This window comes from Eublepharis macularius, chromosome 17, assembly GCF_028583425.1.
Source record: "Eublepharis macularius isolate TG4126 chromosome 17, MPM_Emac_v1.0, whole genome shotgun sequence".
Lineage (NCBI taxonomy): Eukaryota > Metazoa > Chordata > Lepidosauria > Squamata > Eublepharidae > Eublepharis > Eublepharis macularius.
Genome location: NC_072806.1, coordinates 28,532,093 through 28,559,815, shown reverse-complemented (window position 1 = coordinate 28,559,815; position 27,723 = coordinate 28,532,093). Strand labels below are relative to the sequence as shown.

The window sequence follows — 27,723 nt, the reverse complement described above, 5'->3', positions numbered from 1 at the left end:
TGCAGCATTTGATGCTCAGAATCTGCCCACCTCTGCCCAGGAGGGGGCTCCCTTTTACCCACAGGTGGCAACTCTCATTCATCGAATGCTCTTTTGGCTGCGCTCTCAAAAAGGCCAGGAAGAGTTTTCCTGTCTGAACCTCCCGTGGGGAGGGGGGATCCCAGAGTGGGACATTTTCTCCCTTAAGACCCCACAAGCAGAGCGCCAGCTCGGGCGTCCCTTGCAACTCTTTCTCAGGCTCCTCTTAACACCCGCAGCCCCCAAGGCAGGAAGAGACGAGAGTCCCGGGCTTGCTCCGCGGCTCTCCCACCAGGCACGGCGATTGGGCTTTGGGCTTCCTCGATGGCATCATCGCACTTCTGGCGCCCTCCGGGCTTTCCCTTGCTCAGCTCCAAGCGGCTTCGCTGCGCCCTTTGCTGGGCGACGGGGCTTTGGAGACGTCCCCCGTTTCCGGGCGTCTCTCGGCCTGTCCCGCGCCCGGGAGCGAGGGCGAGGCCGGGCGGGGGCGGCGCAGCCTGCATATTGCTGGCCCGGAGACGGCACGGACAGCGAGCCAGGCAGGCAGGCATGGCAGCGGCGGCGGCGCTGGTCGGGCTGGCGCTACTGGCGGGGCTCTACCTGTGGTACTACTACAACTTCGTGCGCGGCCCCAAGTGCCCCAACGAGAGGAGCCTGCGCGGCAAGACGGTGGTGCTCACGGGTGAGCGCGGGGAGGGCTGGGGTGCGCGCGCGAGGAGCGGAAATGAGCCCCTGCGGCGGTGCCGGGGCCGCTGCGGAGAAGGCCCCGTCGCCTCCGGCTGCGAGATCATCCCAGGACGGGAGTCCGGCCGACCGGCGGGCATCCACCGCCGAAATTACTAGTCTGTTGCAGGCGGGCAGAACTGAGCTGCACTTGCTCGGCTCTTCAGACACTAACCTGCTTTTATTCTAACCCCAGCTTTGTGGACTTGTCTTAAAGCTTCCCCTCACATTTTCTCCCAGGCTGGCGGAAACCTTTGGGTAGACCAGTAAGATAACACGGAGCGGGTTTAGACTTGCCGTGTGTGTTGAAAGATTCAGAGAAAAAGAAGAGAAGCGAGTGAGGCCAGAAACAGAAAGCGTTTTTTCACGCAGCCCTGCTCTGTTCACGTCATCTTATTGTACTGGACTGTTTACAACAAGCCTGGAAGGTAGGCTAGGAAAGACAGAGAGAGAGAGAGTAGAACCAGTTTATCCAGAGAGTAATGCAAAGAAGTAATGTACTCCACCAGCACAATTGTGGCGCTTCAGTGAGCACTTCCAAGAACCGGCTCATTAAAGACTCACTAACAATGAGCATTCATTCAGTCCAGTCCAGGCATTTCCCCTGGACCATTGCAGCATCTTGCCTTCCAGCTGATCTGGCTGTTGCTACTTTTACACCAGCTTGTAACACTGACAGGCAGCCCACAGACGTGCTGCATTCCAGTTCAGCCAGTTTGCTGGGCTCCTAAGAGTGCGCCAAGACTTGTGGACTGACCGTGCCCGTGAACAGGAAAGGTCTACCTCATCCCTAGGCAAAGATGAAACACTAAAAATCGTTCTAGAGGGTAACTTGGCCAGTCTTAAGGAGACCTCTCAAGGAGAACTGCTTTAATTTTGTTCTTTGCTCTGTCCTGGAGAGGAGCAGAGTTCTCCTTGGGAATTTAGGAATGTGTTTCCAGAGGAAAGATTAGTGGGGTTTTCGTCTTTGTTTTTAAACAGACAAATTGGATTAATAGTTATCAAGCCATTATGATTTTGTATCCAAATACTTATTTTGACTATAGAGAGCTCTTCTCCCCATACCTCAGAATCACAAAAGATCCCTCATCTTTAGACTTGCTATCATGTAGAAACAAAAGATGCAAAAGTTGGATGGATGGATGCTGGGCACCATCTCTGGCCACCTTCTTTTCTTCCTGGCAGCTAGGAGAAGGAAGGGGCAGAGGAAGGGGAGGGCAGCAGAAGCCCATGCGCCTTAGGTGCCCAACTCCCACCTTACCTGGCCACCCTCCTCTTTCCTTCATAGAGGCAGGAAGGAGGGGGAGGAGATATTGGAAGGAGATTACAGAGGGCCACCCACATGCTGCCAGCACACAGCACCTGCCTCCTTTATTTTTTCCTCTCTGGCAATCTTCCTTCTTTCTCCCCTCCCCCACTACACCAAAACATCTTGGGGATTGCTTGGGAACTCCCAAAATGACACCTCTGATTTTACTGTTGCAAGATCTTTGTTTAAAGTATCGGGACCATTAAATGCTCATCAATTTTTTTTCCAGCACTTAAACAATTCTGCAAACTTCTGGTTTCTCCCAGGTTTGCAAAAATATCCCACCTATCAACAGGGGTCATTTTGTAGAAAAAGAGCTGCAGGAACGCATTAGCATAGCTCATTAGCATATGCCGCACCCCTTGCCATCCCCGGAAGTGTGTCATTAGCATAACTAATTTGCATATGCCACATCCCCTTACATCACCTACCCTGGCTGTTTTGGACCCAATCCTGGCCATTCAGGGCCAAAATTGGGCCCAAAATGGCAAAAAGGGGCCCAAAAGGATTGGGCTGCTGCTGAGCAGGAGAGTGATCCACCACCCATCAGAGGCCTGATCCTGGCCATTTCGGGACCAATCCTGGCTGTTTTGGGTATGATCCTGGCCATTTGGGGCCCGAATTGGGCCCAAAATAGCTGAAAGGGGCCCAAAATGGCCAGGATCAGGCCCAAAAAGGGCCAGGATTTGGCTGCTGCCAGACGAGGGAGTGTTCCCCCACCTGGCAGTGGCCTGATCAGGGCCGTTTTGGCACCAATTCGGGATGAAACTGCCTGATCCAGGCCAAAATGGGCCCAAAATGGTTCAAAATGGCCATTTTGGTCATGTTTTGGCCTGGATCGTGCCCAAAAAGGCCCAGATAAGGTTGGTGCCAGGAGGGGAAGGGGTCCCCCAACCAGCACCAACCCAGTCCAGGCAGTTTTGGCCCTTATCCAGGCGGAAATGGGCCCAAAATGGCAATTTTGGGCCCGTTTTGACCCAGATCAGGGCCAAAACAGCCAGGATCAGGTTGGTGCTGGGCAAAGGAGGCTTCCTCCACCTGGCACCGACCCGATCTGGGCTATTTCAGCCACGATCCAGGCCCGAAAGAACCCAAAATGACCACTTTCAGCCATTTTGGGCCCATTTCTGCTGGGATCAGGGCTGAAACGACCAGGATTGGGTCGGTGCTGGGCAAAGGAGGCTTCCTCCACCCGGTACTGACCCAATCCAGGCCCAAAAGGACCCAAAATGGCCACTTTCAGCCATTTGGGGCACATTTCCACCAGGATCAGGGCCAAAATGGCCGGGATCAGGTTGGTGCTGGGCAGGAGAACCCTCCCTTTCCCAGCACCAACCCGATCCAGGCCATTTCAGCCCCAAATGGCCAAAAATACCCATTTTAGGCACAGATTGGGACCGAAACAGCTCGGACCAGGATGATGGGAGGGTTCCCTCGCCCAGCACCGACCCAATCTGGGCTGTTTTGGCTCCCATCCAGGCCATTTCGGCCCCAATCCAGGTCGAAACTGGCCCAGAATGGCCGAAAATCTGTTGGGCGTGGCCACCAGACATGTAACTTCTTTGGAGAACTGCCGGAATGACATTACGGCACGTTCCTGCTCAAAATGTGCCTTGCCTATCAAAAAGGTAAAGGTAGTTCCCTGTGCAAGCACCGAGTCATTACTGATCCGGGGAGGGGGTGGGGAACGTTGCATCACATTGTTTTCTTGGCAGACTTTTTCTTACAGAGTGGTTTGCCATTGCCTTCCCCAGTCATCTACACTATCAAAACATGGTCTTATTTGGCATATTTTTCTGTCTATGTTCTCAGCCATTGTTCAGAATTAGATGCATGACAAGCAGCTTATTTACCCCTCCTCAATACTGCTCTTTTCCTCCTCCTGCCACCCCATATCATATCCTCTCCCCTTTCCCTACTTCATTCTCTCCTTGCCACCCACCATTCACCCTGCCTTTTATCTGTCTCCCAGTCTTCAGCTTTATTATTTGCTGTATTCATACCCTGCCAGTCTTCCCATAGAGCACCCAACACAGCTGACTTTGTTCTCCCCTCCTCCATTTTGTCTTTACAACGACTCTGTGAGGTAGGTTAGGTGGAGAGAGAGTGACTGGATAAAATCACCCGGATCACCTGGATCTTCTTGATCCAACACTGTAACCACTACACCACACTGGCTCTCAGCTTTCCCTACTTGCCTCCATCTGGCAGCCTCTCTCTGGGAAAAGTCCAGGCAAGTTGCAAAAATTAGGTTCTAGAAAGTCACTCAGCTGAGTTGTGTAGTGAACACCACCAGGCATTACCAAGTCATGTGAGTTGTGCAGTGGTTGACAGGCAACTTGTGTGGCATCCAGTCATCCAGTAGCTTCCTGGGTAAATCATGAAAATTATCTAGGAGAATTGTGCAGTGGCTGTTGTCACATAGTAGCAAGTAGCCAGATAGTTGTGACTGGGCCTGGGTGAGTTTCACAAGTTCTGCGGTAGTACATTCCTTGTGGTTGCTGCTGGGCTTGGCCCAATGAGTCGTCCTTCCAGGGCAGGGGAGAAAAGGAGGAGAGGTGGATGAACAGGCCAAAAAAGCCTTGGAGATGGCCCTCCCACTGCGTTTCAACTGTCCGAATGTAAGGGTTGAAAGCTGGAAATATTCTTGTGGTTACCTAGCAACCCATATAGTGGCCACTGAGAACTCAGAGGGCATTCATTTCTTAAAGTTACAGGAGCTGTTTTCTAGTATTTGAGGGGGGGTCAACCTCCCCAATGTTTCTTTTGGTTTTTTTAGACTCCAGATTTTGCTTCAAACCTTGAACTTTTCTCAGATTTGTAGAAATATCTGTCTTGTCTTTTCATGGTCCTAATTTAATTTTAAGTAGCCCCTTGTCTTAAAAAGCATACAAACAAGAAAATATTTCATAGGTTTCTTTAGTGATCCAAAAATGCCAATTTTTTCTGTTAGGAAAAAATTAACAAAAGGTGTTCATTGAAAAAATAGGAAAATCTGGGGTGTAGGTTCTAAATTTTTCTGATTGGGAGGGTCACATTTCTAGAAGCTACAGGGTTGGAGGTGCAGCCGGGCATGGGGCATGGGGCAGGGCATGGGGTAGGGCTAGTGAGGCACCCCAATGACAGGGTGCATCCCAGTAGCCCAGGCAGCACCAGGCAGGACCCACCCACTGGCATCCTGTTCCGCCATGGGTCACGCCCACTCCTCAGGGCTGGACTGAGGCCAGCCATAAGACATCTCATGGGGTAGCTCCCTGGGGGAGTGATGAGAGACAGCTCGTATTGGCAGGTGAGGAAGCATGCTGGGAGGCACTTGTTCAAAACAAACTTTATTCATCCACAGGGCACATACAGGTCACCCAGATGACTGTTGGCATGGAGGCAATGATCTCCCGGGCATGGCAGCAACCTCTCCTCCCAGGACCAAGGTCCGGTCCTCGGCTAGCTGAGGCCACAGCAGCCCTCACCGGTGGGGAGGCCTTGTGGACCACCAGGCACCTCACTGGGGCCCTCACTGTGTCCCAGGCCGTTCCCATGGGAGGGAGGGGGGACTGAATGGGGTGGGCGGGCCGCTATTACAAACTCCCCCAGCAGGCCCTCCACGTAGGCCAAATGCTTGCTCTGATCTCAGAGGGAGTTTTTGTTTGAAGTTGCTGCTGCCAGCCAGGTGGGCATGGCACTAGTCTACAGCCTCCTGCCAGTCCCTCTTGATTGTCACCCACATGGTGGCCTGGGTGGAGGAAATGTGTAGCCCACCTGTGGGCCTCATGCTCATGCCCCTCAGGACAGCTCCCTCATCTTCCCTGCCCACCTCCGAGTCCGAGGTGGCTCTCCCACCCCTCCTGCCCTGCCAGTCTGCAGATCAACACCAACTACCTCTCTGGTGCCCCCCCCCCCCATTCCCTCAGAGAGTGTGTAGTCCGCCTGTGGAGTTGGGCCCCTCTTGTTTGCTGGGTCCAGGGACCAGCCAAGACCGAGTGTCTGGGGATGGCCATCCCTGCTGCTGCAGCCTGGCGCGTTGAGGTCATCGCCCATGGTTCTGCCAGCGTCTCTGTGGAGAATGCCACCATGCAGGCCCCTGAGGGAGAGGAGGTGGGTGAGCATGGCAGCCCTTGACAAATGGGGGGGACAGGTTCCAACGGTGGGGTGGCTTCACGGCCAGCAGTGCCCTCACCTGTGCCAACCATTTCCTCAGGAGCAGCATCGGCCCCATTGGGTCCACCTGAAACACAGAAGTGGCCACAACAGCAGCTGGCGGGGGACTTGGGGCTGGCTCCAAATGCTCTGCTTCCTGGGGGCTGCACAACTAGCCCCAGCCCTGGAACCATTGGCAAGGACCTCAATGCCAAGGCCCCCCATGATGGCGAGGGGCACAATTGCCCAAATGACGGCCACTCACCAGCAGCTCCCCATGTTCTCGATGGAGAACCTGGCCAAGGACTCCTGGGAAGGAGTGGCCAGTCTTGACATCGCCAAGCCAGCAGGGGCACGGGAGGACACAGCCATGGAGGCTCGTGAGTGGGTGCATAAGTGTCTATGCTATAAGGGCCACTGAGCAGGGATCCGTGTTCCAGACTGTGGCAAAGGCCCAGACCCTGATTTGGCCCGGACTGCGGACTGCATGCCAGGAGACTGATTCCGCCGTGTTCCCCTCCAACAGCCTGGTTGGGGCACCCTTTTGCCATACCTCCGCCCCCTCGGTGGTCCTGCTGGGCCTTGCCCCGGACCAACCCCCACCCCGCCGGGTTTGGGCAACCTTGAGAGGGCACATCCCCTGCCAAGTTCCAGGCAGCTGGCAGTGCAGGTGTGGCCACACAGCACGGAAATACACCCAGGGGGTATGGGCTATGGAGGTACCTTGGGACACCATGATGGTGCAGGACTCACCTGGGTTGCCCCATGTGTGAGGAGGTTACACACACATGGCAACATGTGATACACAGAGACAATTAAAGCGGATTTATTGGGGATGGGGGAGAGGGTTGGAGGCACTCATGGAGTGGAGTCCTCAGCCGTGGCTCCCTGAGAGATGTCTCCCGCTGGTCCGATCCCCCAAATTGGTGGTACATCCTTGCCCTTCATGATGGTGTTGGGGGATGGCACAGAGCCGCTAACACTGCTCAGGAACTCCTGGAAGGTTGGCCCCATCAACAGCCTTCATTACTTTCCTGGAGACATGAAGCTGCTGTCCGGGAGGTCGCCACCCTCTGTATCATTGGAAAGCCAATCTTATCACTGGCTGGAAAGCCAATCTTATCACTGCCCCTGTGTATGCGGCCAGGGAGGGCAGGCTGCAGGGGACCCCCCCCCCCCAAGGACCCAGTGAGGAGCCAGTCACGGAAGGAATGGCTGACTCCCTGCAGAGTGACCTGGCCTGCTCTGGCCATACATCAGAAGGACACACCCCACTGAACCTCACATGCCACCATCACCTGGTCATGGACCCTCTCCAGCACAAGGCTCTAGTATTCCAAAGGCCCTCCTGGTGGAGAAGACACATTGACCACCGAGGGTGCATGGGGCTGTGAGGCGGCAGAAGGCACATGAGGGTTGTAGGTGGGGTTTGCGGATGGGGCAGTACTCCAGGTGAAGTGGGTGGCGCTCCAGGTGTGGCATGGGGAGCTGCCCTCACAGACCTACTCCCCCTTGTCGTGACCCCCCACCCTGTTGCCATCTCCCTTACTGCCAGCCAGGCCTTCCATGATCTCCCCCACCTCCCTGGCGATGCAGTCCAGCCATGCCTGGAATCGCCAGGCCTTCTCCACCCAGCCTGAGTACAGCTCCTCCAGTGGTAGCGGCAGCTATGCTGCTGCCACTGCCTCAAGCTCCAGGGTGCTCACCAACCCGTTCATGACCAGGTGCTGGGCAGCCCAATTCTGGCACTAGCTGTCCTCCTCCATGCTCACCTGCTGGGCCTGTGGAGGTGAGAGTGAGCCAGCAGCGGTCAGCCACCAGAAGTGACCTGAGACGCCTCCCCGCAGGGTTGGGAGACTGCTGGTGTTATGCACAAACTGTGCCTTTGTGGTATCTTTCTCTCTCTCTTAGCCAATCACAGTAAAATTAAATACTCCCGGAGTCCTGTTGAATTGAAGCAAAATAGATTGTTTAATTAAACAATGGATGAGCTCCCCCTTACACGGGAAGTAAAGGGATTCCCTCGTGCCCAGTGCTCATCAAAGCTACAATAGAAGTGCAAAGCAATTAATATCCTCAGGTTAATTATAATAATATTACAATATTCTAATATTTGTTATCTTATTGGCTCGTAGTCTTTGACACAGGTGTCTAGGGTTAGTTTGATTGGAAGACGCAATTCTGGGTCGGCTACCTACTTGGGGGAATTCCAAATTTTGCAGCCCCTTATCTCGTCCTTGCGCTTGTTCCCCTTGGAAGGACATCTTCTGCCTCCACTTTGCCCACTTCCCTTTTGCTACTGTTACCTTCAACGGCGCCATGGAGTCTCATCTTGGCAGCCTTGGGGCCTTCAGATAACTGAGGTCTGTGGGCAGAAAGGAATGTTCCCCCACTTCTGCACTCTCTCCCTTTTTTGCAGCCTTGAGGGAGATAATGCCACAGGTGGCCAACCCAGCTTGCTGCATAAATCAGTTTCTACAAAAGGCTCTCTTGTATTGATTCCTATTGGAATCCTATTGGAATATAGGATAATATAACATATGTGTAATATTTTTATAGGTGCATCTCTATAAGCAGTATATTGTTTAGTCCTCAGTTCTTACAGAGTTTCAGCATACATTCTTTTTTGGTCTTCTTATTTCAAGTGTCATATTCTTACAGGTTGCATTACAAATACTACATTGGCTCCTGAGCATAGAAAAAGTGCAAGGCATGTAACACTGAAAGGCACAGAATACTGAAAGGCACAGAAGTGGTATATAAAATCCCTTTCTTCAAATCCATATTCCTCACTGGCACATCCCACACCCATGTCCTGGGCCCATGTCATCCATGGCATAGTCTGCAGGGGCAGATAGCCCAGCGGAGAAGGGGCTGGCAAGCATTAGTGAGCAGGGCAAGCTACCTCCCCAGCTCCATTTTACCCTTCAGGGCACCCTCACCCCTCTCCCAGACAGGGTTTGGGGAACCCATGGGGGTGTATCAGGTACTCAGGGACACTGGACATGGCTCTTCTCCCATTTTTGTGTGTGATGCAAGCCTCAAATTTCACAAGGTCCCCCCCCAACAGTGCACACCCCCGCCCCACCACTTTGTGTGCCCTCTGCTCATGCACAAAGTCCCCATGGCAGGGTGCCCTTGGGCAGGGTCTCTGGCCACACCCCCATTTACCTGAGGACACGGCCGACCCAGCCAGGGGTTATGTAGGGTGTGGGGGGGACTAATTGGCTGCTGGGGAGGTGGCTTGGCTGCTGCAGGCGCACTAGTGGGTTGGTCTCCGTGGTGGTCAGCATCCTGCGGTGCTAAGCTGCTTGGACAGAGCCAAGTGTTGGTGGGGCATTCAGGTTTTTCCTGTCCTGGCACCAATGAGCTCCACCACCATTTTTTGTAGAGTAACTTTCTGCTGCTGCAGGGGTCAGCGTTCCAAGGCCTAGAGCAGTTTAGGGAGCAACTGCCTCATGCTCTGCCCCCCAAATGCTGGTGTGGGAGCTTCTACCTGCACGCCACACTTCTACCTGCACGCCAGCGGGAAGTAATGGCGGAATGGCACTATGGCTGAGTGCTGTTGGGGGGGAGTTACGCTGGTGTAAGTACAGGATATGCCAGAATAACCCTTAGTCTGCTCCTTGAGTGTTTTCTGCACCCCCCTCCCCGGGATTGAGCAATTAATAACTTTTCTTGCACGCAACAGCCTTGCTGATATGTTCTCCGTGTGCTTTCCTAATTTAGGTTCCTTATCAGTTTGTGGCTAATTCTTAATAATAGTCGTAAGAAAGGAAGATTGTTCTCGATCAGCCCAGCATATCACTCCTGCTTACTTAGTCTTCCATCCCCCTCTGTACCAGCTCAGCTGGTTGAATACTCTGATGCAGGGCTCATTTGGAGCCGGAACGCACAGGAACGGCGTTCCGGTAGCTCTAAAAAGAGGTCACATGGGTTTTGGCCCCGCCCACGTGATTCTCTTTCCTGGGAGCCGAGTGCTGCTGGGCTGCAAGGGTGCTTTCATTCATTCTGCTCTGCCCTTTTACTTTCATTTGTTGGGGGGTGGGGAAGAGAGAAAAAGCATGAATGCTGAGTGCTGCTGGGCTGCAAAGGAGGGCAAGGTGCTTGCATTCATTCTGCTCTGCTCTTTTACGTTCATTTCTGACTGGGCAGGGGTGGGGGGGTGGAGAGAGAAAAAGCATGAATGCTGAGTGGTGCTGAGCTCTAAAGGAAGGCAAGGTGCTTGCATTCATTCTGCTCTGCTCCTTTAGTTTCATTTGTGACTGGGGCGGGGAGAGAAAATGAGTGAGTGAGTGCAAGCCAAGTGGTGCTGAGCTCCAAACTAACGCAAGCTGGTTGGAATTCATGCTGCTTTATTTTCATTTGTGACTTGAGAGAGTGAGTGAGTGGCTGCAAGCAGGGCTGGCTCTCCAGAGGAGGGTAGGCTGCTTTGAGTTAATTTTCCTTTAAAGAAATACCTGGAGACTTTTGCTGAAAGGGGCCTGAGGGGTGGATGTTGCCTTCTGACACACTTCCGGTGATGTCAGGGTGTGTGGCATATTCTAATAAGTTATGCTAATGAGTTCCTGCAGTTCTTTTTCTAGGAAATGACCCCTGCTCTGATGTGATGTGCAAAGAAGTTTTCACTCACAACTTGGAGAAGCACATTGGGAAACAAGGACAAAACAGGGTTAACATACCTGTAACTTATGTTCATCGAGTTCTTCTGTGCTGACACACATGGGGACTGCGCAGGCGCAGGCCAGCCGCCGGAGAATTTTCTAGAGCTTCCATGGCTCCGAAGGGGCCGTTTGTCGCGCGCCTCAGCGACCGTTTTCCCGCCCAAACGGTCACGTGATCCTCCAGCGACCAACGGCCCCTTCCCTCAGTTCTCCCTTGCCGCCGCTTGACCAACACACTTCAGCCATAACACCTTAAAAACACCAATTTCCGTTACAGCCATCACATTATTGTGCATTGGAGTTCACAGCGGGGTAGGAGGGAGGGTTGTGTGTCAGCACAGAAGAACTCGATGAACATAAGTTACAGGTATGTTAACCCTGTTTTCATCTTCGTTCTTCTGTGCCTCCACACATGGGAGTGTACCAAGCTTCACACAATAAGGAAGGCGGGGGTGAAGTCCAACACAATTTTATTGAACAAACAAGAACAACAACAAATAGATATGTATATATACATCTATGTAAAAACACTGTGTAAGGACACACAAATACTCAATATTTACACATGTATACACCCCAAGGTACATATATACACTCTTTCACTCAAGGGTACCTAACAGGTACGCCAAGAAAGTCTTCCCAAGACTCCCTCAGGAAAAAAGGGAGTGTAGGACAGCCTTAGCCACAGATACATCCTGCTCTGCATTGACATCAACGGCGTAATGCCTGACAAAAGTGTCTGCAGAGGACCATGTGGCTGCTTTACAAATGTTAACCAGGGGCACCCCCCTGAGGAGTGCCGAAGAGGATGCTTGGGACCGCGTGGAGTGGGCTCTGACATGAAGCGGGCAAGCCACCCCTGCCAGGGAATAGGCCTTGCTAATGGCCGTCACAATCCACCTAGACAGGGTCTGTGAGGAAGCCCCATTACCCTTGTCCTTGGCCCCAAAACATACAAAAAGGTGAGGACTGGAGCGGAATCCCTTCGTCCTATCCAGGTAATAGGCTAGGGCCCTCTTCAAGTCTAGGGAATGAAGGGCCTTCTCCCCCTTAGAGGAAGGTTGAGGAAAGAACGCAGGCAGTGAGATATCCTGCGAGAGGTGGAAGGCGGACACCACCTTGGGCAGGAACCCGAGGCAGGGACGCAGGACCACCTTGTTGGGATGAAACACAAGAAAGGGAGGGTCAGACCGCAGCGCAGACAGCTCACTGACCCTTCTGGCTGACGTCACGGCCACCAAGAATGCTACCTTGTAGGATAGCATATCCACGGGGCAGGTAGCCATAGGTTCAAAAGGAGGCAACATGAGACGTGAGAGTACCAAGGACAGCGACCACTGAGGCACTGGTGCCGACACAGGTGGGTAAAGATTATACATGCCCTTAAGGAACTGGCGGGATTGTGGGTGAGAAAACACCGTAGCACCCTCAATTCGGGTGTGAGCAGCTGATATCGCTGCCAGGTGGACCTTGAGGGAGGAAACCTTCAAGCCCAGGCCACGCAAGTGGCACAAATACTCGAACACAACCCCCAAGGGACTGCCTTCGGGCACCACTCCTTTGGCAAGTGCCCAAAGTTCAAATCTGCGCCACTTGGCCGCATAAGCGCGCCTAGTGGATGGCCGACGAGCGTTCAGGAGGACCCTTTGTACCTCGTCAGTAAAGCCTACAGGGGAGGAACGATCCGCCAAGCCGTCAGGTGCAGCTTCCCGGGATCGTGGTGGACTAGGCTCCCGTTCAGGAGAAGGTCCTGCCGAGGGGGCAGACTCACATATGTCCGTTGGGACATCTGTAGGAGCTTTGGGAACCAAACCTGCCGTGGCCAAAAGGGGGCCACCAGGATGCAGTCCGTCCTGTCTTCCTCTATCTTGCACAGGACCCTGGGGATCAAGGGGAACGGAGGAAACATGTAGTGCAAGCCCTGCGTCCACGTAAACTGGAAGGCATCCCCAATAGAGAGGGGGTCGCTCCCTGCCCTGGAACAGAACGTGTGGGCCTTGGTGGTTGCCGCAGTGGTGAACACGTCTATCACTGGATGACCCCACATCTGAAAGATCGGCCCAATGCACTCTACGTTCAGTTCCCACTCGTGGTCCAGCAAAGGGACCCTGCTGAGGGCATCTGCCCGGGCATTGTCTGACCCAGCCACGTGTATAGCACGGAGCGACACGCCGTTCCTGATAGCCCACTGCCAAGTGAGCGTGGCTTCCCGGCACAGGGCCATGGACACTGTGCCCCCCTGCTGATTCACGTAGTACATGGCAGTCGTGTTGTCCGTCTGCACCAACACCTGACGATTTCTCAGCAGTGCTGTAAGAGACACAAGTGCGAAACGAATGGCCCTTAGTTCAAGCACATTGATATGGAGGGTCTTTTCCCTCTCAGACCAGACATCTTGCACAGACACGTCACCACAGTAAGCCCCCCACCCCAACAGAGAGGCATCAGTGGTAACCGTGACGTCATGGTGCTGATACCCAAAGGGGGTCCCTTTAAACAAGTTGTCATCAGACAGCCACCAGTCCAAGGAGGAGAGGATGACCCTCGGGATAGAGAATTTGAGGGACGGAGGGTGCAGCAGAGCATCGTACCTCCGCACAAACCAGTTCTGGAGAGGGCGCATACGCAGCCTAGCAAAGGGCACCACAGAGGTGGCCGCTGCCATATGCCCTAATAAGCACTGGATAGTGCGCACGGACTGGAATCTGTTCCTTTTAAACATGGACACCAGACCCCTCAGGGACCTAGCTCTCTCCAAGGGGAGCAGAGCCTTACCCTCCACAGAGTCTAACAGTGCACCAATGTAGGACACCTTGCAGCTGGGCACCAGTTTGGATTTCTCAAAGTTCACCAGGAGCCCCAGGCGTTGGCAAGTGCTAAGTACCAAGCCAATGTCCTGCACCAGCCTAGACTCTGATTCAGCCACGACGAGCCAGTCATCGAGGTACGGAAAAATGGTACAGCCTTCTTCCCGCAGGAAGGAAACCACAGGGGCCACACATTTCGTGAACACTCGTGGGGCAGTGGACAGGCCAAAGGGGAGCACCTTATACCGGAAAACCCGTTGCCGGTAAACGAAGCTCAGGTATTTCCTGTGCTGCTCCCGTATTCCCACGTGAAAATATGCGTCCTTTAAGTCAAGAACCGCAAACCAATCCCCTTGTTTCAGCAAGGCGATCACAGCCGCCAATGTAACCATTTTGAATTTGGTCACCTTGAGGAAGGCATTAAGGCCCCTCAGATCTAAAATGGGACGTAAGCCCCCATCCTTCTTGGGGACCAGGAAGAACCTAGAGAAGAACCCCTTTACAGAGTCCTCATAGGGCAATTCTTCCACAGCACCCTTGGCCAAGAGCGACACGATCTCCGCATCCAGCTCGGCCATAGTGTTATTGACAGCTGTCAGGGGTGAACTGCACTTAGGCAACTCAACGAACTCCAGCCTGTATCCCATTTCAACAATTGTTAAGACCCATGAGTCAGATGTTATTGACTCCCGCTCAGAGAGGAGTGGACTCAGTCTGTCCGAGAAGTTCGGGGATACGGCTGGCGTGACCCGTCAGTACTGCCTCCCGGCGCCCTGCTGATCTCTCTGCTGGGCCGGTTGTTGTGCCGGACGAGGCTTGAAGGGCCGACGCCTCCTTTGCTGTTGCGCGGGAGGGTAAGGCCGCTGCTGGTAGGCAGGATACTGCTGGTAGCCCGGCCGCTGCTGCTGGTATCTGCCCTGGTAGTGGTAAGGGCCGGACCGGGAAGCGTACCGTGGCCTGGAGGCGGGCTTGTCCGCTGGAGCCAGACCCAAGGACCGCGCCGTCTGCCGGTCCTCCTTCTTTTTCTTCAGGGTCTCGTCGGTGGACTTGGAGAACAACGAGTCCCCCTCAAAGGGCATGCTCTCCACCCTGGAACGCACCTCTTGGGACAGGGCTGTAGACCGCAACCAGGAGTGGCGCCGGAGAACTACCGCTGAAGCCATCCCTCTAGCAGCAGTGTCGGCAGCGTGGCTCCCAGCATTCATTTGCTGTTTGGACAGCCTGACAGCCTCGGTTTGCAGCAAAGACACCACAGCCTTTTGCTCAGGTGGGAGGTCTCGAGTATAGGATGCCAACTTCTCCCAGAGGTACAGCTGGTACCCAGCCATGATGGTCTGGTAGTTGGCGATCCTCAGACCCAGCGAAGCGACAATGTACTGGCGCCTGCCCATGGCATCAAGCTTCTTGCCCTCTTTATCGGCAGGCACCGAGGAGTGACCCGACCGCCGGGGGTTAAATTCCTCCGTGACCAAGGAGGAAGGTGGAGGGTGCTTCACCAACGCCGGCCAGGTGCCCTGCTTGATTTTGTAAAGCTGCTCAATCCTCTTAGATGTTGGAGGCTGGTCACAGGGCACCTTCCACACCTTCTCCACGATCTCCTCAATACCCTCGAGCATGGGGAAGCCAACGGACGCCGGATTATCCCCGTAGATCCGCTTGAGGAGCTTGTCCTTGGTCTGGGGGACTGCCGAAGAGATATCCATCTCGAGAGCCTGAGCCATCCTTGCCATCTGGTCGGAGTAGATGCGGAGGTCCTCGAATGGTGAGCCCGTAGATGGCACTAGATCCTCAGCCGGCGACGGCTCGGACCAGGACTCCGACTGGTAGTCGCCGAGGCTCTCCACATCGCCCTCCTCGGAACCGAGCTGGGACCCCTCACCGTGGACCGGAGGCGGAAACCAAGCTTGCCGTGATGTTGAAGGCCTCGGTTCCGATGCGGAGAAAGCCGTAGGCGCTCCTTCCCACTGACAGTGGTACGACGGGGGAAGGTAGGAGGCCTGGCGATGTCGGGATGCGGTGGACCGGACGGAACGGACACTGTCTTCGGACCGATGCCTCTCGCGACTGACAGGAGGCGTAGGAGATGGACGGCTCCGACGAGGAGACGGGCTCGGTTCCGACCCTGGCGACCGACGGGCAGGCGATGGTCGACTCCGACGGGACCTCGGGCTCGGCTCCGGGCCAGAGGAGAATTCTGCCTGTACAGTCTCGAAGGCCGTCAGATCCGGCACCGGTTCGGACACCTCCCCTGGTTCGGGGGAACCCAGATGAGGAGAGGGCGTGTGTGGGAGCACGATGACCTCCTCCTGCGGAGAGGGACGCGGCGATCGGCGATGCTTGGTCTTCTTTTTCTTTTTGGCTGGTTCCAAAGAAGAAGACTCCGGAGCCGACGCGCTCCTCGATTTCGAAGGGGACCTCGGTTTCGGCCGCTTCACCTTGATCGGGATCGAACCGGCCGTCGGTTCCGACCGGGGACTCGGTACCAGGATTCTCGGTTCCGACGCTGGTCTCGGATCCGACCTGGTAGATGACGCGCTCCGGGGCGGCCGTGCCGAACCCTGCGCTGGAGAGGCCGCTCTCGACGCCGAGGCACTCGGGGGACGCGGTTTCAACCCCGACCTCGCGGAGGCCACTGAGCCAGCTCTTGATTGCCGTTCGGCAGAGGGGCTAGGGCCGGCCTTGGACGGAGGTAACGGGGTTCCCTCAGACATGACCTTCTGCCACAGCGAGGAATTTAGTCGGGCCTTGCGATCCTGCCGGGCCTTGCTGGTGAAACCCTGGCAGATCCTACAGGCCGAGACATTGTGGGTCTCCCCCAAGCAAAAAAGGCACAGATCATGGCCATCGGATTTGGCCATTTTAGTGTGGCATTGCAGGCAATGCTTGAAGAGAGCCGTAGAGGCCATCTTCAGGGGCACGCGAGAGAAGGGTCAAAAACAGTCCGAGTCGTAAATACCGAGTCCACGTCAAGTCCAAGTCAAGATCCGAAGAATGGTCGAGGTCCGAAGTCCGAAGTCAAGAGTCCAAAGATCAGTCAGTAGAAGCACGAAGCACAAAAAGCACAGAGCACAAAGCTCACGTTCTCTCCAAGCGGCGGCAAGAAGAGAACTGAGGGAAGGGGCCGTTGGTCGCTGGAGGATCACGTGACCGTTTGGGCGGGAAAACGGTCGCTGAGGCGCGCGACAAACGGCCCCTTCGGAGCCATGGAAGCTCTAGAAAATTCTCCGGCGGCTGGCCTGCGCCTACGCAGTCCCCATGTGTGGAGGCACAGAAGAACGAAGATGAACTTGTGCTTGCTCCTGTTGCAGAGGCTGAGCTAGGTCAGGTTCTGATTGTGTTTAAGCCAAAGAGACTCCATTTTAATCTTGTCAGTGTATTAAGTGTTTCTTTTGCAGGTGGGAAGACTACGGCTGGAAGCTTTACAGAGAGAGGAGGATTGTTGTGTCTACATACATTTGCCTTCCTGACACCCTTGAGAAACTTTCACTTTCTCACCCTCGGGCCGGTTGTTTTGAGAACTGTGGGGGAGGATGGGGCCTGCAGGGAACTGCTTATTCTGTACCTCATCCTTTGCTTGGCATTCGTAACAATTTCCTAGTTCAGCTAAGATCCGTGTATCTTGGAATGTGTACTCTAATGGTTGTTTATCAGTTAAGCCTTTTGAAACCAAAGGACTTTTGTCTTATTGCAAGAGGCAGGCTGAGTTGCAACTTTTAGCAAGCCACAGTCTGACATTTTGTTACGAATCACCTCTATTCCAATGCTTTGGCCGGAGGAGACGGATACCAAGGCCGAGCCCGACAGGGACCCTTTGTTTGATCCATATGTCTCCAGTACGGAAGGAGTGGAACCTACTACAACAAATCAACCTGTTCCGGGGGGAACGGAGTCCGGTCCTGCTACAGTGTATCCCCTCGTACCCGAGAGAGCTGGCACCCAGGACGTCCAGAGGGACTTGGGAGCTCGACCGCGGGCGGCGGCGGAACCCCTGATATCTCTGCCTACACTGAGGCAGTGGGGCTCCAGGCCTAGAGAAACAAGGGAGAGGAGAGCAAGCACGATGTTCTCCAGGTCGCTCATCGACGTGAGATGGACGGTCGGTTTGTCAATGGAAGAAGGACCTAGCATCATTTGGGAGCTACCCAAACAATCCTGAACGCTGATCGAGGCGCGGACTAGTAACCAACCATGGTTTATGTGGAATAAAGAATCCGATCAACTGGAGGAATGGGATCCTAGGGGTACTGAGAATACCCAGGACTGGGAGACCACCCGTCATGACTTAATGAGCTGGGATTACGCCAAAGTGGCTATGTGGATGGGGCAGCGCAAGCCAACTAATCAAAGCTGGCAGCAACTACAGGGCCGAACTCAAGCTGTAGATGCAGGAATTTCAGCAGTAATGGGACTAGCAAAAGGAATCCTTGCTGGAATATCGGAGGAAGGTGAGACAACCGGAGCCACCGGAATGGGTGAAATTTTACCTTGGTCCCGTGCTACCACCTCCTCTGAGGACTATGTGGATACAGTACAATTCCCGACTGAAATGCCCCAGGAAATGCCATATGAGGATGTCGATACCTCGGTGCCAATTCACGTACAGAGACTGGAGGATAAGATTGGTACCATGGAGGAGAGCTTGGCCCACGCAGTGCATCTGCTATCGGTGCTAGTTATGGAAAGGAGAGGTGAGGGGCCGCAACAAGGGGCTGGGGAGCATCCTAGAGCTTCAATGAGCCGAGGTGTAGCAGCCCTACAGCAGTTAATGCAACAACAGTCGGTGCCCGTCCAGAGGGATCTCCCAGTTATAACGCCGGCACAGGGTCAGGTTCCCCCACAAATCATAGAACTACCGATAGCACCGGAGGATGATCAACAAAGACCAGCGGCAACGCCGCTTGACCCTCCACAAGGACCACCGGACATATTGCCAGATGACCTCCCACAGGGGCCTCCTCCACCTCCTCAAGATGATAATCGTCACCCGCCAGGACCCCCGGGAGACAGGGACCAGGAGAGGCCTCGAGAGCAGCCTCCTCCCTTACAACCTCAACCACAAGAGCAACCTCTGAGACTCCCGCCACCGCGAGAGCAACAGCCTTGTCATCCCCTCCCAAGAGGTCCAGCACCACAACCATTCCGTCCACGTCAAGTACCTCCGGGTCCACTATGTCCTCCGCAGCCGAGACCCCAACAACCGCCAGCACAACCTATCCCGAGGCAACAGGATGCACAGCCCAGACCGAGGCCAGTGCCCTTACAGTACTACCCATTACCAGCACCAGCCCCAGTTGCTAGACCTCACGAGTTACCGATGGGGTGGGTAAAGTTGGAAGCTACGTTCGACGGAGATCCTTCAAAACTAGGATTCTTCTTAGTACAAGCTCTTCAGTTTTTCAACCGTTGGGGACACTTGTTCAAAGACGAAGCTAGTCAAATCGAGCACCTAGGATCCCGACTGCAAGGAAAAGCGGCAGAATGGTATGTAACTTCGTATGAATTGGGGGCCCCGGAGTTAGATACCTTGCAAGGCTTGGGAGCGGCTCTCCGAGTGCAATATGAGGACCCGTTAGAAGAAGATAGAGCCCAAACGGAATTGCAAACAATTAGGCAAGGCAATCTGTCGGCCAGAGACTATGTTACTAATTTCCGGCAGCTATCTTGTTTATCTTTCAACAAAAAACTTGAGATTTGCTTAAACAAGCTGTAAACTAGCTCTCAAATTTCTGGGACCTTTTCCTGTCTGTAAAGTAATCAATAAAGTGACTGTAGCACTTGACTTACCAAAGAATTTACGTCAAGTCCATCCTACATTCCACATTAGCTTATTAAAAAAGGTTCCCCCTCCAAATCAATGGCATGCCACAAATCCACCAATACCTACTCTAATTGATGACCAGATTCATTATGAAGTGGAAGAAATTCTGGATTCCAAGATCCGGCACAATAAAGTGTTTTACCTTATCAGATGGAAGGACTTTGAACCTGGGCATAACGAATGGGTAGAATCTATCCATATCCGTGCCCCCAAATTAATGAAAGCTTTCCATACTCAATATCCTCATAAACCTCGGCGAGGAGCATTTTAGACGGGGCAGAATGTCAGGTTCTGATTGTGTTAAGCCAAAGAGACTCCATTTTAATCTTGTCAGTGTATTAAGTGTTTCTTTTGCAGGTGGAAAGCCTACGGCTGGAAGCTTTACAGAGAGAGGAGGATTGTTGTGTCTACATACATTTGCCTTCCTGACACCCTTGAGAAACTTTCACTTTTTCACCCTCGGGCCGGTTGTTTTGAGAACTGTGGGGGAGGATGGGGCCTGCAGGGAACTGCTTATTCTGTACCTCATCCTTTGCTTGGCATTCGTAATAATTTCCTAGTTCAGCTAAGATCCGTGTATCTTGGAATGTGTACTCTAATGGTTGTTTATCTCCAGTAAAGCCTTTTGAAACCAAAGGACTTTTGTCTTCTTGCAAGAGGCAGGCTGAGTTGCAATTTTTAGCAAGCCACAGTCTGACACTGTTCCTCAACTTAATCTCTCTGCTGGGCTTTTCCAGGGGGAAACTCGGGAATTGGAAAAGCGACAGCGCTGGAGTTGGCCCGGAGAGGAGCTCGTGTTATTCTGGCGTGCCGCAACAAAGAACAAGCAGAATCAGCTGTCTATGACATCCGGAGGGTGAGAGCTCCCTGCCTTTCTCAAAAGGGCACTGTGTCACACCTTGAATCTTCAATCCCTGTCAGGTGGCAGGTTAGGGTATCAAGGTTACTCCATGATGGAAACATTACTAGGAGGCAGCCAGGAGGATACTTTTCCACATCTGCAGAAGGGTTCTGTGAGTAGCAATATGACACATGAATGCACAAAAAACTTCCCTTCTTTTTTCAGTCTACATTCCTATCAGGTCATTTACTGGCATAACTGGGAGTACCATGGCTTTGGGCTGGAAAATACTGTTGAGACCCTACACATGGCAGCAACCGTTAACTCTGGCGGTCAAGAGGAAGCTCTCCCATGTGCCTTGCTATTCTTTGTGCTTCCAGTTTAGTAGAATGAGCCTGCTATTGCAGGGAGGGCGGAATAGAAATCGAATTAAATAAATAAAATAAACAAATGAAATTCTGCAACAGCCAACAGTGCAAATAAAGGAAGGTATTTCCTTTACCACTTGGAGGGGTGTTAAGTTGTCCTGAAGGAGTGTTAAGTTGCGGTATATAAATTGATTGCTGCTGTTGTTATGTATTGTCCAAGTAAAAATTCTCTGTGCATTTCGCTACGGAGTTTCATCAGGAGAATCTGCGAGCCTTTCTTTTTTCTTACACCAAAAAACAGCATTGTGCTGTAAGAAAAAAAAGAAAAATCCTCAGAGTTCTCTGAGGTAGCTTTCTAGAAAAATGTGTAGGAATTTTTTACTTGGACAATAAATACTCTTCTTCATTTTCCCCATTGGCTTTTGCCTAATTTCATCTTTCTGTGATTTGTGTGGCCCTCCTGGTTTTTTTTGTGCTTCCATTTTAACCTTATTCCAGTCCAACTGCTGTTCCAGGTATAGAGAAACTTATCTGCTGTGGTTTCTGGGGAGAAATGCTTTTATTTGTAGGTTTGGACAGGGTCAACACCTTCACAACCAGTTTTAAAAGTGTCTCTTAGTTGAGAACAGGTAGGAGGGGGGAATAGGATTACCAGGTCCAGGTTGGGAAATTCTTGGAGATTTTGGAGGCGGAGCCTGGAAAGGGTGGGGTTTGAGGAGGGGAGAGGCCTCAGTGGGCTATAATGCCAGAGAGTTCACCCTTCAAAGCAGCCGTTTTCTCCAGGTGAACTGGTCTCTGTGGCCTGGAGGTCAGTTGTAATTCTGGGAGATCTCCAGCTACCACCTGGAGGCTGGCAACCCTGGGGGAAAGGAAAGAAAGATGCTTTCTAAGCCACACCCAGCCTCAGGCTTAGTTACCCTACCAGAAAGTAGGACCCCTTTTGCACCATTAAAGCACCATTTCTGAGCAGTCGCCACAATCGCAATGGCTTCGGCCACATCACACTTCTTTAAAAAAAAAACTTTGAGCATGCGTAGTGTTGCAATGTTGGAACCCATTCCCCCCCACACACACACCTTTTGCTGATTGGGCTGTCCCCTGCCCACTGGAGAGGCAATTGGTGACAGAGTTCTGGGGGAAAACATGTACCACTCTCATTTATTTTTTTAAAAGCCAAACCAGGAAAGGTTTAAAATGCTGCTGCTTTACCTCACTGCTGTTTTGATTTGCAACATTAGCAAAAGATACAGGGAGAGAGAAAAACAGCCATTTAACCCTTACCTGGCTTTCAAAGCCAGCAGAAATTAGGAGAAACATTACAATACTTTTTTGGCTTTGAAAAAAAAGAGTGTTCTCATACCACTGAGGAAGGAAGGGGGAAGCAACCATTTAACCCTTCCCTGCCTTTTAAAGCCAAGAGGGAATACAGAGTATCGTTTCAACACAGCAACTTTACAAATCATTCCTGGCTTTAAAAAAAGGGGGGGGGGAAGCATCCATTTAACCCTTTCCTGGCTTTTAAAGCCAACAGAGAATGAGCAGCAAGGATAGGTATTATTACTGACTTGGAGGGGGGAATAAGAGGGTGCGTGCATACCAGGAGGAAGGAAGCCAACAGAGAAGCAGCCTTGTGAACTTTACCTCACTTTACTGAAAAAAATAGTGGAAAAGAAATCTGAGGAGTGTGTGGTGAGGTGAAGCAAACGGATTACTATTAACAGTACCTTCTGTTGCAGTTATGCAAAGATTCACTATGCCGAAATGTTACTGTTCTATAGAGAACCCCCCAAAAATTTTTTACAGGAAAAGCATATGGGGTGGTGAGGAGCGTGGCTGTTATTAGATCCACAGACTAATCAGCTCCAATAAAAGGAGAGCGGGATGCTGAGAAGCAAGCAGCCCAAATGTAATCACCCAGTCCCACACAATTGCAGGAAATGTGTGCAGGGTGCCAGATCTGCACTGACCAATAAACAACCGAGGAAGAGGGGGGAGAAGAGAAGCAAAAAGGAAAAAGAAGCATTCATACTGATATTAATTGGGCCAAGCACAACTTGGCAGCTGATTAAAAAAAAAAGTTGCGGTATGTGCACAGAGAGAAAAATTGAGGATGCCATGGACAAAGAACGGAGCTGCGTCCCGTGACTACATTGCTAGTGTGAAACCCCTGCAAACATGGGACGTGAAACAGGTACTGAGACGATTAAAAGACCAAGTGTGAAAGGGCCCTAGCAAGTACTAAGGAGAAACATGGAACACAATCCTAACTAGAAAGCAAATTGAACCATAGTTATCTAACTACCATCAGAAAATCAAATATCAAGCAGGTAAGTACCAAATGTACCATCAAAGAATCTTATCACAGTAATGTAATCAGGTGGTACATCAAAAATCAGTTATCAGCATACAGTTTTTAAAGTTCACAGTGCTCTAGTACAGTATACCTTTCTGAAACTGCACAGTGCAACAAAGGACATGTTTAGCAAAACTTTGGAATGACTAACCTTGGACTTTTCTGCAATTAATAACTGTATACTTGGAGCACTGTGCAGTTTAAGAAAGGTATGCTGATAACATTAATTTCAAATATTGAATTATACGTTTATATAACTGACTTAGGACTCAATCAGTGTAGTTAGATTATCACAGTATAATTTGTTTTCTAGTCAGGCTTTAGTTCAGCTGATGTGGCCAGAAGGCTTTCTGCTAGAAGCTTACCTGTCCAGGTGTGTGTATGGGGGTGGGTGGGTCAGAGGCTTGGAGGGCTGAGATGCCAAAAAGATTTTTTGCTGGAACTTCCAGGAAAGCTTCTCTGACCTGCACCTTTGACCTGCCCAGAGGGTGGGCAAAAGGAGAGAATAAAACCTTATGGCACAAGGAGGGTCTCTCTTTGACTATTTGTGCTGAGCGCTAAAGGAGCTGAGACCTAGTTCCTTGCAAGTGTGATAGCTGTTGATCATGTCGGGACTGAGAGCCTGATGTATGAGAAAAGCATGTATGAGAAAAGTATATATGAGAAATGTATGATGTATGAGAAAAGTATGAGAAATGCCTGATGTATGAGAAAAGTATGAGGATATCTCAATAAACTGGAACTTTCTAATACAGAGAGCCTGCTTAAACATAAGATCTATGTTAGACATGTATGGAAGGAGGGACAGAGGAAGTGCATTTCACCCATTTCTTTTTGAGTTCCCTCGTTTCCTTTTGAACTCTGTTTAAAAGTGTGTGAAGATTTTTTTAATCTTTCCTTTAATAAATGCTTTCTAAATTCTTAAATGCTGGTAGTTGTTCTCTGTACCGCATAGACTCTTACTGCTCAACCACACAACCTTATTTTAGATGCCACGGGAAGGGGGTGGTCTGTGGGCAATGGCTGATCCACCAGTGGTGCACAGGTGCAGTAGGCAGTCCCTGGGGTAGCCAGGTCCTGAGTAGCAGGAGACTGGGCACAAGGCAGGTCTCAGAGTGGTAAGCCTGCCCAGGGGAGATGAGAGTCCTGGGTCCCCCATAGGCAATTCCCTCAAAGGCCAGGTGGTGGCAGCAGGTGCAAGAGAAAAGGAGCAAAAGACCCTCTGATGGTTGGGGGGGGGACCTTGTGGTTTGCAAGTGCCAGGCAGAAACTTGGAGTGCCACTGGTGATCCATGGGCACCGCAGAGGGCAGGAAGTGCTCACAGGTCAGTGGGGCTGTTCAATTACAGTTTCTATGGCTTCAAATCCACAAAGATAGTTTCAACTGGGTGGCCATGTTGGTCTGCAGTAGAAGTGGAAGATTCAGGTCAAGTAGCACCTTAAAGACCAACTAGATTTCCAGGTATGGAGTTTCGAGAGTCAAAACTCCCTTCTTCAGATACATTCAGAAGAATCAAATCCAGTGGGCTCTCCTCCTGCTCTTCTTTGCCCTCAGGAAAGCGGAAACAATGAGGTTCTCTTCATGAGTTTGGATCTGGCCAACCTGAATTCAGTGCGATCATTTGCAGATGCATTCTTGAGATCCGAGCCGCGCCTCGACATTCTGATCAACAATGCAGGTGAGTACAGAGACTCCAGGTAGAGACAGAGGTAACAGGGAGGTGCAGCTTCTTGCTCAATGCACAAAACAGGTCAACAGTGATGGACAGGTTGTTGGAGGACCGTTCCCAAGGGATTCCTTTACTGTTCCCTGCTTCTGGTTTGGGAAATGGAAAGGCCTTGGTGGACAGTTGAAATTGTTTAATGCTGCTGAATTCTCTAACAGGTGTTTTGTATGGGGGCAAAAGCGGCGAAGGCTTCAATTTGGCTTTCCAAGTTAACTACCTGAGTCACTTCCTGCTGACTCACCTCCTCTTGGATCGGCTGAAGCATTGTGCCCCTACCCGTGTGGTGGTGCTGGGGTCTATAGTATATATCATGGGAAGAATCGACCTCCAGAACATTCAAAAGCCAGTAGATGGGGTGCTGAAATCTTTCCAGGCCTACTGCAACAGCAAATTGGCCAATGTCCTGTATACTCGAGAGCTGGCTAAGAGACTGGAAGGGACCAGCGTTACCTGCTATGCAGTTCACCCAGGTGAGTGAACTTGGCTCTTGCAAAGTGAAGAGGGAATTGATCGGAAACTCTAGAATTCCATACAGTGTGGCCTCTCTTCCACTACCCAGGAATGCAAACTGCATCTTTTTGCAGATTGGTCACACATGCATCTCTATTCTGATTCCTGCCTGTGGGTGTCTCATCTTGCTTCTAAATATGAGGCTGAGCCCCATTCTGGTGACGTTCCTGTTCATCTGTGAAAGTGACTGGGGGTTGGGACTGCATTGCATTGCAAGAGTTGGGGGCATCTAGAGATACTGGGAATTGAACCGGGGACCTTCTGCATGCATAGCAGAGGCTCTTCTCCACTGATCCATGGCACCACCTCAGGTCCAGTGGACTTGGACCTAGAGCTGAGATTGGGTGGAGCTCTGGCAGTTCAAGGTATCATGATAAGAATAGGATGGTGATGTTGATAGTGCCATCTGCTGACAGTTGAACCTTCTGGGCCTTCTGAGGTCCCAGTGTGTGTATAGCGGAACTACAAGTGACAAAAGGCACAGATTAGACACTTGTCAGCTTCCCTCAAGTTTTGATGGGAAATGTAGGCAGCATGGCGGAATGTTGGACAGGTGACAGTTGAAAAGTCAATTGAACAGCAGAAAGAGCCGAGCTGCAAGACCAGGATGCCTACATTTCCCATCAAAACTTGAGGGAAGCTGACAAGTGTCCAATCTGTGCCTTTTGTCACTTGTAGTTCCGCTCGTAGAGAGTTGTCAGATCTGATTTATGGTGAGTCCAAAGGGTTTTCAAGGTAAGAGACGTTCAGAGAGGAGTTTTCCATTGCCGGGCCCTGCATAGTGTTCATTTATTAAACTATTTATTAATTATTCATTAATTTAAATAATGTATTTAAATATTAAAGGAAATGTATTAATTTCCTTTGCTTGAGTGGACTCTGATATCTGAGCAGTCGGGTGGGGTTAGGAGTGACCATGGACTTCCATGGTGGTCTCTCATCCCAGTACTAACCAGGGCCAACATCCTGCTTAATATCCTAGAGGATATCTGATTGCACTGGGCTTGTCTGCATTATCTAGGTCAGCCTGAAGTCCTACTATTTATTTGTTTTTATTTTATTTATTTCACATTTCTATTCCGCCCTCCCCATGGGCAGGCTCGGAGCAGATAACAATCTATTAAAACACACTAAAAATTCCATCCACATTAAAACAGCTGCATATTTCTATTCATACAGCGGCAGCAAGCAGACTTACAAATTTAAAAACAGGATGGTGGACAGCCTTCACGGGGAGGGTTAGAATTTTATACACCCCTTTTTCAGGTCGGTGGAGGCCCAGCCTCAGCCATGTGCCTGGCAGAACAACTCTGTCTTGCAGGCCCGGCAGAAAGATAGTAGGTCCTGCTGGGCCCTGATCTCAGCAGACAGAGCGTTCCACCAGGTGGGAGCCAGGACCAAACCAGCTAATACAATTCTTGGAACCAACTAAGAAATTCTGAGACAGTAAGCAAGCTTTGAAGCCCATGCCTTCAGTCCAAAACGTTGCTTGTGCTAAGGGCTGTGGTGGATGCTTCTCAAAGCAATCCTCTGAAATTGCCTCTTGCATTTCACTATCTGGGCTGTAGCAGCAATTGGGAGATACTGAGAGGCAAGCTATAAGTGACAAATGACACTTGAATGGCAAGTGAACAGACTCACGGTTATTCCTCCCTGTTCACTTGCCCTCCACTCAATCACACGTGATCGAGTGGAGAGCAAGTGGAGGGCAAGTGAACAGGGAGGAATATACGTGAGTCTGTTCACTTGCCATTCAAGTGTCATTCGTCACTTGTAGCTTGGCTCTCAGTGCTAAGGTCTCCTCCCTGGCCCATCTGGGTTTAACAAGTACTGTGGCCTCCTTTGACTTGCAGGGTTTGTTAAGACAAACGTCATTCGCCAATTTCCCATGTGGATGAGGCTGGTAACGGACAATATCGGTTGGCTCGTCTTACGCGATCCTATGACTGCAGCTCAGACTTCTATCTATTGCGCCACTCAGAAGGGGATCGAGAGGTTTAGTGGCCACTATTTTGCCGACTGCAAGCTACGACAACCCTTTCCGAAAGCCTGTGATGATGCCCTTGCCAAGAAGCTTTGGGAGTTCACCGAGAGAATGTTGGGACTCACGGAGTAAACTTGTTTGTGCTTGGAAGGTGTCTCTAGAATAGGATCAGAGTGACTGGGCAGGTGGAGGTTTATGATATGTGTGTAACAGCAATAAGGGGTTGTAAAAGAGAAAAAGGCATTGGACTAACAGAGACACAATATTCAGGTTCTTTTGGAGTTGGACCTGAAGTCCTGACAGTTCCCTCTTGGCACATGCTTTTTTCTGGGGGTCCCTCTACTATTTTCCCTGCTTTATCGGTTACGAGGCCTTGGAATTCTGTGGAATGTCAAGCTGGCAAGAAAAGCAATGAACATATTTTATAATAAAATGTACTGGGGAGAATTCGCTCTTTTTTCCTGCTT

General features: G+C 51.5%; 1 protein-coding gene across 1 annotated transcript; it reads left to right on the top strand.

The window, feature by feature from the left end:
* Positions 1-567: 567 nt before the first annotated feature.
* Positions 568-27,723, top strand: LOC129344931 (dehydrogenase/reductase SDR family member 13-like). The gene is made up of 5 exons (XM_055001846.1): positions 568-700; positions 20,211-20,329; positions 24,591-24,714; positions 24,921-25,232; positions 27,126-27,723. Exons 1-5 carry the CDS (start codon positions 568-570, stop codon positions 27,386-27,388), a joined length of 951 nt encoding a protein of 316 aa, XP_054857821.1. The 3' UTR covers positions 27,389-27,723.

Bases quoted from the DNA above. Each gene is read 5' to 3' on its own strand.
- LOC129344931 (XM_055001846.1), top strand. From the start codon at position 568: ATGGCAGCGGCGGCGGCGCTGGTCGGGCTGGCGCTACTGGCGGGGCTC. The intron at 20,330-24,590 runs GTGAGAGCTCCC...CTTTGCCCTCAG, and splicing joins CTGTCTATGACATCCGGAGG to GAAAGCGGAAACAATGAGGT. The intron at 25,233-27,125 runs GTGAGTGAACTT...TTTGACTTGCAG, and splicing joins CTGCTATGCAGTTCACCCAG to GGTTTGTTAAGACAAACGTC.